At 37.1% G+C, this 12,698-nt stretch overlaps 1 protein-coding gene across 1 annotated transcript in view; it reads right to left on the bottom strand.

Annotated features, from left to right (window-relative positions):
* AGMO (alkylglycerol monooxygenase) overlaps window positions 1–12,698 on the bottom strand; it is a gene marked incomplete at its 5' end in the record, with an annotated part of 197,086 nt that overhangs the window by 114,338 nt on the left and 70,050 nt on the right. The window contains 1 exon segment of the mRNA XM_080609608.1: window positions 2,669–2,772. Coding sequence (XP_080465734.1) covers window positions 2,669–2,772 — 104 coding nt within the window.

Below are 12,698 nucleotides of genomic sequence, written 5' to 3'. Positions count from 1 at the left end.
AAAACCCTATCCCTTGCAAATCCCAGATCTGGCAGACTTCTCAGTAGATAAGAAATGAACTTTGTGACTCCATGCTGAAAAGAATGGTGTTACCTATTCCCTTTCCAGATTTATATATAGATTTTTCCCCTCCTTTTAAAGCAACAAGGTATAGTTCAACATTTTATCGAAATGCATAGCCTAAAGCCATCAAATTATTATGGATTTCATATTTGCAATTAAATCTTACCCTCAGAGGAAAGTTGAGAACTGGTACTCAAATTATTAAATTATAGCTTTTTGAGGTGTATATGCAACTCTTTCCTTTCACAATTACACTTAAACTAAGTGTTTCATCAGAAACAAAAATTTATATAGTATTAGCTTGCTGATTTCTTCTTGAAAATGAATATACATTTTTATTTCCACAATTTTTTCCCCACAAAATGGGCTTCAAAACCACCTTCGGTCTTAACAGGTCTGCCTCTCTATGGCCCCTTCAGTGGAGTAACAGAAACACTGTGTGTGCAAATGACATGAAGCAATACACATTTGGTTCCAAGCTCAGGAGTGTATCTCTACCACTGATTGTACTTAAAGCATGTTTTTCTCTTTTCTTTCAATTCACATCTTTTAAATCAGCTTGAGCACAACCCACACAGATTAATATGCTGATTTATTTATCTTATAATGTTTAACTTAAAACACATACACAGCTGGCAGCAGAACAGTCCCACAATCCCATACCATCCACCACAACTTTCTCGCAGCCTCCACAAAACTGGATGTTGAACTGCATTCAACAGTACGCATTCAGCAACAACAAAGGAAGATTAACTAAAGGCTTCACTGAGTTTCAGCTTTGAGGCAGATGGATTTGTGGGGTTCTGGACAAGTCTGGCAGTCTAGAAAAATAGCAGTGCTATAAGAATTAGCAAGAGTTGTGTTCATGTACAGTAAGGTTTTGGAGAAAGGAAACTGGTATAACTCTCAAACATTCTGGGAGGAGGTAAAACAATGTTTACATTAATTAAACATTTTGGCTAATACTGGATATTTGGTGAAAAAAACACTGCACATAAAAGTATTATGGATTCCTAGGTTCATTTCCCTTTGCTCACAGCAAATGAGTTTTAAATGTACCTATATTATTTGCTGAGTGATACCAGTGTGGTCCTGAGGATGGTCTTTAGAATCTAAGGCAGACAGACATCTTGGCCTTCCTGAATGTCTTATGCTCTCTGAGGTACCATCCTCAAAATCAGGCAGTCAGACAAAGTGCTCATGCACACACCCATATGTACACACATGTTTTTTGTCTGTTTTGAATTATTGTTTTTGTTAAGCATTTGCACATATGGTCCCAATGGGTAAACGTGCAAAGGTTAAATCTTTAACATGGCATATTTACATAGGAAGCAGAATTGTGACAGAGATGCATCCCTTCCGCTATTGTTCATTGTGGTCATTTAAATCTGAGGCACTCTTGCTAACATCAGATGATTCTTTTCTGAATAAACAAAACCTAAGAATTTACATAGAAGACTTAAAGAAACAAATCTGAGAAATAGTATCTGTTTCACAGGTTGCAGCAGTATTTTTTTTTTTTAAACCTAGCACTTTAACTCATTTAATGTTATGTGCTTAAACCAGTTACGAACAACAGATTAAGTCCATGCTTAGACATGTGAGCATAAATACAGACTAATTTTAATGAAGTTAATGGAAATGCACTGGATTTGTGTGTGTGAGCACACACACTTACCTTTGACCCATTTGCTCATAGGCTAGCGTTGAGATTCCCAGAGGACTGTGGGTTTCCTCCACCACTAGTATTATACATTATTGGAGAAGAGCATTTATATATCTTATATACAAAAATACATTGAATATTGCTTTGCTTGACCTCTAATTCTGAAAATTCAAAATTTTAAAATTATTAAAAAAAAATAGGACAGTCAAGCAAACTACAATCTGAGTTGAAAATATCTGAGTCAAATGAGAACAAATGAGAACAAAAACTGAAATGAGAAAAATCGGCAGAATCTAATTATCCTGAGCCCAAAACTAAACACTGAATAGTATGTTACATTTATGACTATTTGGAAATATAAGGTTTTAAATCTGTAAATGAGTACTCACCTTAATTTATATTACATGTATACATAGCTCAACATTTAAAATAGATCTTATCTGAAGTAACACTAGGTAAGAGTAGTGGCATACTGCCCTTATTAGAGTACTGACACATGACACGGACGGACAGAGACAACTAAATACATCTGCATGTTCAAAGCAATATCTAGCAATGATTTCTCTCCCTGCTCCTTTCAGTTACACAGACATATTCTAGAATAGTTATATTCTGATCTTTTGCTGTATTTATGCATGAGTAACTGAATGAAAAAAATTGCCCAATTTTACTAAAAAAGCTACAAAAATATAAATGCAGAGCTATAATTAGCCTTCTTAAACTTAACTACTGCATCTTTTTTCAAGTTTGCTGTAAAAACAGTAATGAATGTATTTTTAAAGCTTATGATTCTCACATTCCTCAGGTTCAACTTCCATGTTTTCAGGGTCAAATATCTTAAAAACAATATGTTTTTCTTTGAAGGAAAACAAACACTATGGTTTCATTTTTACTACATCTTGTTGATATTAATTTGTCAAATGTTGTGCAACTTACCCAGGAGGTGTACCTCTGTAGTACAGATTGTCTCAAGGCTGTGAATAAGTTGTAATCTTCAGAACTGTGATGTACTTGGTGCGCTGCCCACAGTATATTAACCTCTGCAAAACACATAATTTCTAATGAGGTATGTACTAGAGAACAAAGCAACATTTGTTTGCCAAGGCCTTTTTTCATAAGCTAGAAGCAACTAATCCCCCAACTTACACTTTGCTATTTTACCTTATATAGCAGGTAATAAAACCTAATGCTCAGAGGTGAGTTTGGGTAGGCTGTGTTAAATGTCGGTAAATTGACAGAAGTCAGTGTAGATTTCATGCTGAGGAAGGTGAGGCTGTGGCAAGAACTCAAATCATTGCTGGAAGAGCAGAAGGATGCTTGAGATGGGAGTTAAACCGCCAGAAAACCTGAGCTCGGTCGTGATGACAAGAGTTAGTAGGAGTTCTGTTCTGGGGTTCAGATGGATGAGGACTGAGGATGCTTTCATGCCTGCATTTATTTACTAAAGTTATCTATTTCAAGACCAGAAGGGGACACAGAATGTTCCAAAAATCTTACGCTTCAAATTTAAACAACTTAACTGGTGTCTGCTCTTATGCTTACAGTTTTCTGGAAGGCATAAATCTTCAAGCCCACTGATACCACAGACCACAAAACACAGCCATTGCCTGCCCACTAGTGACAACTAGAAAAACAAACGGCCACTTGCTGGGAACTCTGGACCCAGACAAAGGAGAGCAGTGGCTCTATAGTGTTACAATTCAAAAAAGGTTGCTGGAATAAGGGCAAAACCAGTGTTCAGCCATGTCCTCTGAAGGCACACCACCTCTAGTGTGCTGCAGTGAAGAATACTTCAAAATCCTGTCTGTGCTTCTAGGTATTTTTTTATTAAGTGCAGATTGGAGTGGCCTGTCTGTATTGTATATTGGTATCTGGAGAGCTTTAAGTGGGAGGTTAAGATAGAAATGTTTAGGTCCATCAAATGTATAGCTACAAGGATGACCTTAATTACAGCAAAATGAAAAAGTGGGTGGTTAATGAAGCCCAAATAATGCCTATTTAGCATAAACCTAAATTTAAGGTCACGTGTTTCCAGGGATGAAGTGTACACAAAGCCTCAGTCGATTACAGAAATTAAAATTTAACTGGCTGTCCACCAGCTGCACACTCCATTTGGCAATGGCTTGTTTCACTGGAGTAATTAGAAAAGTGCCTTTGGCATATATTAGAATTGCATTCACAGAATGATCTTATAACGTGTATTTAAAGTCCTGAAATTATCTGGTGCCAAGCTCACATTGCACAGTTTAGGCCTGGTGATAAAAATGTACTTGCAAGTGTAAAGTAATGCCAAAAACTCCTCTTAGTGAATCTCAAGGTGTCTTCATAATCTCAGGGGACTAGATAGTCTTGCAACAGGAGGTAAAAGTTTTGTATGCTACAAATTGAGAATTTTAAATCTAATTAATTTTGGCAGTTTGGTAATTTACATGACAACATCATTTTTGAATGTGTTTAAGTCCTTGAAAATCCTTACAATTGCCGAAATAAAATTGTAATTTCAACTGTCATAAAACACTTCATACTAAATCTAAGAATTCTTCCTTCTTTAAATGTGTTTGTTCCTGAAGGAACAAGTATTCACTATATCAAGAATTAGCGATCTCTCTCAAAACCCCTCCGACGTCATCGTAATGCATCTCTGCCTAATAAGCTCAATAGGAGATGAATTATTCAGGTGAGCTTCAGTACTCAGTAATAATTTGTATCTGAAATGATTCCCAAGACCTCAACAGAAGCTAAATGAGTGAACAAAGCATCTGAAAAGGTGGAGGTTAAAGACCTGTCTCCTTAGTTGTTTTAAAAGCATTTACTTCCTATCACAAACTGTGTGTAACACAAGCCTTCACTCAATGAAGTACAGCTGTACAAACAGGGTACAGTAACTGGATCTTGCTTCTTTCCCTCACTCATTTTTCAGCATTATGAAAAGTTCAAGGAAGGGAATCTATGATGATTTTTACAGTCTACTTTCATTGTAGTTAAGGTCAAATGGTTTTCAAAATGAACTACTAAAAAGGCATTTTATTAGCATTCATTTTTCCGTTAAACTGCCTCTTACACTAAGACGAATATCGAATAAGGTAACTGAATATCGGTAAAATGTTAATCTTTCATATGTGCAAGTTATCTTAAATGATCTATCATTCAAAAATACACACAGGAATATTAGGGACATAAACAAACAATTCTGCCACAAGTAATTTAACTGCTAAAGCTATTCCTGACTTCTGTTGCAGCTAAGTAAATTAAATCCTGCTCCTTAATGCTATTCTTGCTGACATCAATGTCATAGACTACGTTAAATTCCTTGGCAAAACAGGCAGAGCTGATAACTAGGAATAGTTTTTGTCTTAAAAATTTACCTGAAGAAACTGACTATCAATAACTTTTTATTTGAAGCAAAAGAATAACAGCATGAGTAAGTGTGAAACAGATCACCTCAAAACTCAGTCTGTAACCATTAGTATATTAAAAATATTATAATCCTAACACTTAAAAGACATGTCACAAATGTAAGGAACTCAGCAAGCACTCTTCAAGGAATACAGCTGACTGCTCACCAACTACCCGCAACAGAAGCCAAAATCTATGCACCTATAGAAGAGCTGTGGTTTCATTTTTTCATTCATAATGATGATAACTTGAAGCAAAAAGAGAAAAGTTACCTGAATGAGCACATAATTATAAGAGACTCACATGCATTTTCTCATATGTATTGCTACATAATGACCAAAAAAGAGAGTAAAACCAAGATGCAGTCAACTCCAACACAGATTTTTCTTTTTTTTTTTTTTTCTAATATATGTAGAAAACAGGAGACTTCATTTTTGTTAATTTCTGTAGCTTTCAGTGATTTCCACAGCCCAACACATTTTGGTTAAGGAGAAAATATGCCTGCCAAGAAAACCTGTAGGCATTTCAAGAAGTGAGGTCAATGAAAACAATCATTTTACACAATCCTCAAAATCAGTGAAATGGTAAAAATCTGATGAATGCTTAGGGAATAAAAAGATTACATAAACCTTTTAATTAAAAGGGTGTAATTTCTTTTCACACTGCCTTCTAAGACCTGGATCTAAAACAAAGTGGAAAAAAACACAAATGATTTAGAAATACATCCATTTGATGTATTTGATAAGTCATGTAAAGTTTTTATTCTTTTTCAGTCAATGCTGACTAGTTAGGAGAACAGGTGAAGGTTTCCCCTCAGCATCTACTTAAATTTAAAAACCTTCAATTTCACTATGCTTGCCACCTCCTACAAGATTAAATGCCTTCAGTATTCAGTAAGGTAATGAACTACAGTTTACCTATTTAGAAATTTAAAATATAGCAAAATTACATTTACTGTGCCACAGATCACTACATTATGATTAACTCCACAAAGCCACGCATTTGGCAAGAAACCCCCCATCCATGGCACGGTCCCTGCCAATCCGAGCATGAAAACTGGTGCTTCCCAGAGCAGCTGCAACCAGCAGTGCTTCAGAGGCAGGTATGCTGTGCTGCATTCACATTCAAGCAAAAGAAAGGGGACCATCTCATGGATCTACTTCTCTCCAGTCAGAATCAGTAGAAACCTGAAAACAACTAACGAAAGAAAAATGGCCTGGAAGGTACATCTTCCAGTCATTTCTTTTCTGCGCATTTCACACATACACACATGCACACCCCAAAGATAAAAGAGAGAAAATAAACAGTATTTACCCAATTTCTCCACTAAACTATTAGCTTTTCTTATTCGCAATTGCTACCATCCTACCTTGTTCTAATTAATCTGTTCTGTTGATGCTTCTAGAATTTTTGAACAAATCTCTTCTCATGCAGGGCTTTTTCAGAGTCTTATTACCTGCTGGGTTCTACACTTGCACCAGATGAACAACCACTGAGGCAGAGCACCATTTAAGTTTTGTTACTGGGAAGGACAATTAATGCCTTACATGAAAACAGAAATCTACCTACACAGATTAGCTATCATCTCCACGACGGAAGTATATGCGATCTGTACATGACTCTCCTGTTTATTCCGTTGTGGTGCAGTCCCTCTTTTGCTACTCTTCTGATCCAGCTTTGCTTTATGTTTTTTGTTTTAGTGTTGTTCAATAAGAGTTGCAAAATAGGTTATTTGCCAAAAGCCTCTGTTTCCTTATTATTAGAAATATAATTCTTATAGGAACAAATTCTTTCCCCAGTTACGTTAATGTAAGCATAGAGCTGTGGGGGTTTAATGAGAACAGGATTAGATCCAAGGAATTTGTCTGGAAGACTGTGTTATATACCACACACAAAGAAGCATGTATACAGAGAAATGTACACTTTTGTTTTGCCTTTTTTTATTTTTTTAATAAGACACATTTTTCTTACAGTTTGGCCATGGCTACAGTGAGTGCTGGCAGTTTGTAGTCTCAGGATAATCACATACATAAATCAAAAGACTAGCTGTAAGGAGATCTGAGTTCAAGTCATTAGCCTTGATTCACTGTAGAGCTTCAGACAATTTTCCTAACTTTTTTCTTCTGCATGTTTTTACTGAGAAGCACCTATCTGTGCTTGTACCTGACACAGACCAGTTCTCAGCATTTAGAAAGAAGGAATTGCACTACAGTTTAGAATAACAGGACAAATAGACTACATTATCCTTTGTTCCCAGAGTTTGTGTGTCAGAAAGAGAAGTGGAACAACCCAGAAGCACCTCTTCAGTCTCAGCACTATCTGGTCTCCTTTGGTCATTTTGCAATGAAAGATATCGTGGTACCCATGTAATTCCAGGATTAGGCAATCATACAGCGTGTCGCACAGCCAGTGTCAGACAGAAAATAGTGCTACCACGAGACAATCCCTAACCTACTTCATTGCAAGCCTGCAGCTTAATTAGGAGATTTCATTAGGCATTCAGCATCTGATATTTCTGGGACGTGAGATGTACTTCTTCTGTGTTTTGTTGAGTATTATCTCTTTTTTTCAACCCTCTTCTTAAGTTACAGTATGCGGTCAGCAAACTATTTTGTGAGTGGGCTAACTTATAATCAAGTAATACATGGTATATGCTGCTATAGCTTACAAGCCAAAAATCAGAGCAACCTTCCAAAAACCTACATCCAGAATCTGTTCATAAGCCAAAACCTCCTGCTTGATCTGCTGCCATACCAGTTGAAAACACAAAACTGCTCCCACACGAAAAAATCCACAATAAGATCTGCAAAACTTAAGATGCAGAATAGTCTAGGAAAACGTGGGAAGAATCAAGACAAGCCAAAGTATTATATATGCTACCCAGAACAAACAATGGGTCAGATCATATCCCCTCTTAGCAAGAATCCAGGGGACTGTGAATTATACTCTGAAAACACTTCCGAGTCTGTAAAATATTTAAGATACCACATGGTTAGGGAAGCAGAGCTTGGCCAGGTAAAAATATAATGGTCCTCTCTACCCATACATGACCTACGTTATTTCCTGGCATCCTCATAAGCATCAACAGAAATGCTAGAAAAAGCAACAGTGTTCCCAAAGAGTCAGTCTTTTCTAGCAGGAGTAGTTCATGCACCATAGTTGTACCAATGTAAATAAAAGTCTCAAGTCAAGTACATTGGGACAGTCCTAAGATGCCCTGTGAGGTTTTCATACAGTTGCTGGGAATTGAACCGATTCTTTCCACACATGTCGTGGAAAACCCACAAAGGAATAAAGGTAAGAATTCAGAAATTAATTCACAGTGACTGAATCTCTGATTTTAGTCATAGTTTTTAATAGAAATTGAATGTGCATTCCTTTGTGGGGAAAGATATCAAGAAAGTAAATGATCCAAAGCAATTTTAGCATGAACATGTTGGATTTGGACACTTCCACAAAGACAAACAGAAAAAATTCAAAGGATGAACACACAAAAGGAATGAAGTTTTACTGACATGTACATACGTAATCTCTGAAAATGGTGAAATACTTGGCAAGTCTTTCAGTACACAGCAGGTCTCACACAAATTCTGACTGCCCAACCTGTTTCTCACACCTTTCTGAGGTAAATGGTTCAATTTCTGTAGCTGCTTGGAGCAGCTCTGCAGCTGGTTAAAGTTTCGTTTGCTGGAGCTCTGGACGATCCCTGCAGTAGATCCGAGACTCTGGATCATGAGAAACCACAACGGCGGGAACTGTCACACTGTCACTTGTCTCTTTTGTGAGTGTATAAGGCATGATTTGGGTACCTGTTTTCCAGTTGTTCTGGTTTTCATAACAGATTCTTTAGCTATTAAAGTCTGAAAACAACTCTGATTTGTACCAAAAAAATAAAATTAGTGCCACGTCAGTTTTAAGGATAACTAAACCATAGCATAAAATCCTGTTGGTGAACCCAGTCACAACCCTGGCAAGCATTTCCCACCAACACTGGGCTCAAGTTTTGCAGGTTCCTCATTGAGGGTTCCTATTGGGTATAGCAAGGTTTGTCCACCTTATACTCTCACTGCCTCTTGGCTGAGTGACACTGTCTATGTTAACTTCTGCAGCTCATTGCTGTAGCTTTTTTTCTTCTTTTTTTTTTTTTTTTTTTTTTTCAGCACTTAGCTCTTTCTGCACCTTTTTTACTACAAAGAAGAGCATACGGCTCATTAACTTCACAACTATAAATCAACCTATTGGTGAAATTAGATTTACATATTAAAATAAAAACCTCAACAAATTTCTGTGCAAAGATCCTCAGCAACTGGTGAAAGACTTCCATAGATCTGTGCCACTTTATACAAGCTGCAGACCTAACTCAAGCTTCTCCAAATATGGCCAATTACAGCACTGGCAATCTTTAGTTCTGAGCATTTGCCAACCTATATAACTTGGTGTTACCGAATACTGACATCAAAGTGTGGTATAAAAGTGTAAAACTCATTAACTGTGACCAAATAAGCACTCTGCTCCTTTGCTTAATGATAAAGAGAACTGAGCCTAAATGGTTTTTGGTTTTTTTTGTTGGTTGTTTGTGTGTGGTTTTTTTGTTGTTGTTGTTGTTTTGGTTTTTTTTTGTTTGGTTTTTTTGGTGGGGGAACAAGGGGGCGAGTTCTTTTCTCCTGCACTCTGGGCTGTGTCTACAGAAGATTGATGTCTGGTGTCATCGTTAGGAAGTGCAAACTGTTCAGCTTCATTGCAATCTATGTCCTCATCCTCTTGCTCTGCAGGATACCACATACTTTGGCAGGCAATATTCAGATGGGAAGCACTTTAATGGCAAGAATGGATGCCAGTGAAACCTTTTCCCACAATGTTCAAAACTCTGAATGTGCATACATTAAAGCAACATAAAGCTGCAGGATATTAGGAAGAAAACAATAACTGATACTACACAGCCACATTAATCTTACTTTTTTACTCCTCAATACATTCAAAGAATGCCAGGGAAATACACACACACAAATAAAAAAGGGAATTTAAAAAATGAACTGGAATGAATTAAAGTCCTCCAACTCAAAGGCATAAACATACATTTTTTAAGCAAATATCCATAGCCCCTTCACATAACTTTTACTTTGTAGGTCAGATTCCTGAATTCATTTATTTGGTTCTTCATTTTTCCAAGCCAAATACAGTTAGAATTAACACTGATAACTCAATGGAGTTATTCTGGTGTAAAAGAGGAATTAGCTCTATGTAGTTTTCTCTTGCAGAGCATTTTAGATGATTTACGAAACCAAGTTCCTGAAAGACAGATGTGTGGAAATCCAGACTAGATTTGAAAAGGAATATCTTGAAATTTACTGTGATATCAGGAAAACCTGGGGAACATTAAAATACCCCACCCCCTTAAATAAACTTTTTCAATATTCCAGAAAAAAACCCCTAACATTCACATCCAACTTTCATCCCACTCCTTCCGAGATTTACAAACCATAGAAAAAGACAGACAGACACTTCAGGCAATGCACATGAGTTTTGCTCTATGGACCTGATACAAACTTTACTGAATTCAGATGAAAAATATCCATTAACTTTAACAAATTTTGAAACAAGTTCATTATACAATATATACAATACGAAGCTAAGGACAGTTAACCCTTTGAGATGGAGTTCAGGCATTTAGCGAGATGGCTCAGCCATATTTATTTATACATTTGTTTTACAAGTGTAAAATTATTTCTTCAAGAAATAAAAAAATGCAGTAACAGATCATAGAATAGGCAGAGTTCAAAAGAATCTTAAGATCATGTAGTTCCAACCCCCCACCATGAGCAAGAACATCTCACACTAAACCATGTCACCCAAGGTTCTGTCCAACCTGGACTTGAACACTGCCAGGGATGGAGCATTTACCACTTCTCTGGGCAACCTGTTCTAGTGTCTCACCACCCTCACAGTAAAGAACTTCTTCCTTAGATCTAATCTGAACTTCCCCTGGTTAAGTTTGAACCCATTAGTCTGTGCCTTATCACTACAGTTCCCGGGGAAAAGTCCTTCTCCAGCATCACTGTAGGCCCCCTTCACATACCGAATATCATGTGCTTATTTAACAGTGATAGATCCATTCTATTTGGTAGTCATATTGCTTATTTACAGTACATGTGATGCATACAAAAAGAAAACTGCACTTCCACAGACTGCATTTGGACAGATGTTGTCCGTACTTATACTCCCATTCCTCAAAGCACATAGCTAACCATAGGTCCTCCAAGTCCATCAAGTAATTACCTACTGCTATATCTGGAGCCAAACAACAGATTGGCTCTGGATGCTATTAAACATAGTGAGACTGTAATAGGCTTTTCTATTTATCATTCTAACAGGAAGGACATGGAAGCCATGTAGACAGATAGATTAGCTAAAGAGACCAGAATACAGGTGACTGCCAAAACATCCAGCCCCAATTAAAAAGTGAAAAAGAAAGGGGGTTTATAAGCTTGCCTCCATACCCATGAAGCTGTGATCCATCTGGTAGAGCCCACTCCAAAGTTTGTCAGCTAGGACTATCTGGTAGATGCCTCTAGCACCAGATGCTATCTTCAAGGTTTTCTCTTCCACCGCTCCCTGCCCAGTCCCTTTAGCAGGGAACAAAGACATGCACCTAAATCAGGTCTACACAAATAGGTCTTTACATTGGAACCATCCATGGGGATACAGGACTGGCAGTATGATCAGCACATTTAGCAAAAAGGCCTGAAACAGCCTTTAAGAAAGCCTTTTATTGAGTGTCCATTGCTACTGATGCTCTCTCATGAATCTCAGAGGACTTACTTTATTCTCCATTTCCTCTTTCTTCAAAATATTAATAAATGATTACTAGTTGAAGACTAGTGAAGCCACATGCAGTAGAGTTTTAGCTCATTCCAATGTTTACCATAACTTTTGGTACTGATGTTCGCAAGAGCAAAACTGCTCCAACACTTCCAGCAAACGCTGAAACAGATTACAGGTTTGGGAGTACAAGATGAGGGCTGGTAACGGCAGCAGCAAACAGGTGAAGCCAGAGGTATGGGGGAACAGGACCAACAGGCTCCTGTGATGCTAATTCAGACTGATTTGTCAGATAACAGCTATAGCACTTGACCTGTAAAGGCACTCCTCCTACATACTCACTAGTTTTCACAGCCACGTCTCCTGTATGATGTATATTTTTTTTTTACTTTAAAGACCTACAGCTAGTGGCTGGATAATTAGTAGCAGAACTAACAGAAAGGAAAAGATTTCAGAGACAGAAAATACCAAGTATGGAAAAGAATGATTTTTAACTGATTAATTATGACATTTTGATATATCCCACTGTAAATGAATTATTTTTTAACTTTCATCTGTCTGCTCTAAGCTATAAAATAAGCCAAGATTGAAAATTCATTGCAGGATGCATCTGTTGTACTTTTCAAACACACAAAAATAAGCATTAAAACTATAAAGTGCAAGACACCAGACTGAAGACTTACCTTAACCACTAAAATTGTATATAGGAAACAGATCTGCCTAAGGAAAATAAGTTCCTCTATTTTATAAA

The sequence above is a fragment of the Psittacula echo genome, assembly GCF_963264785.1.
Source record: "Psittacula echo genome assembly, chromosome: 2".
NCBI lineage: Eukaryota > Metazoa > Chordata > Aves > Psittaciformes > Psittacidae > Psittacula > Psittacula echo.
This window is presented reverse-complemented; position numbering and strand designations above follow the sequence as displayed.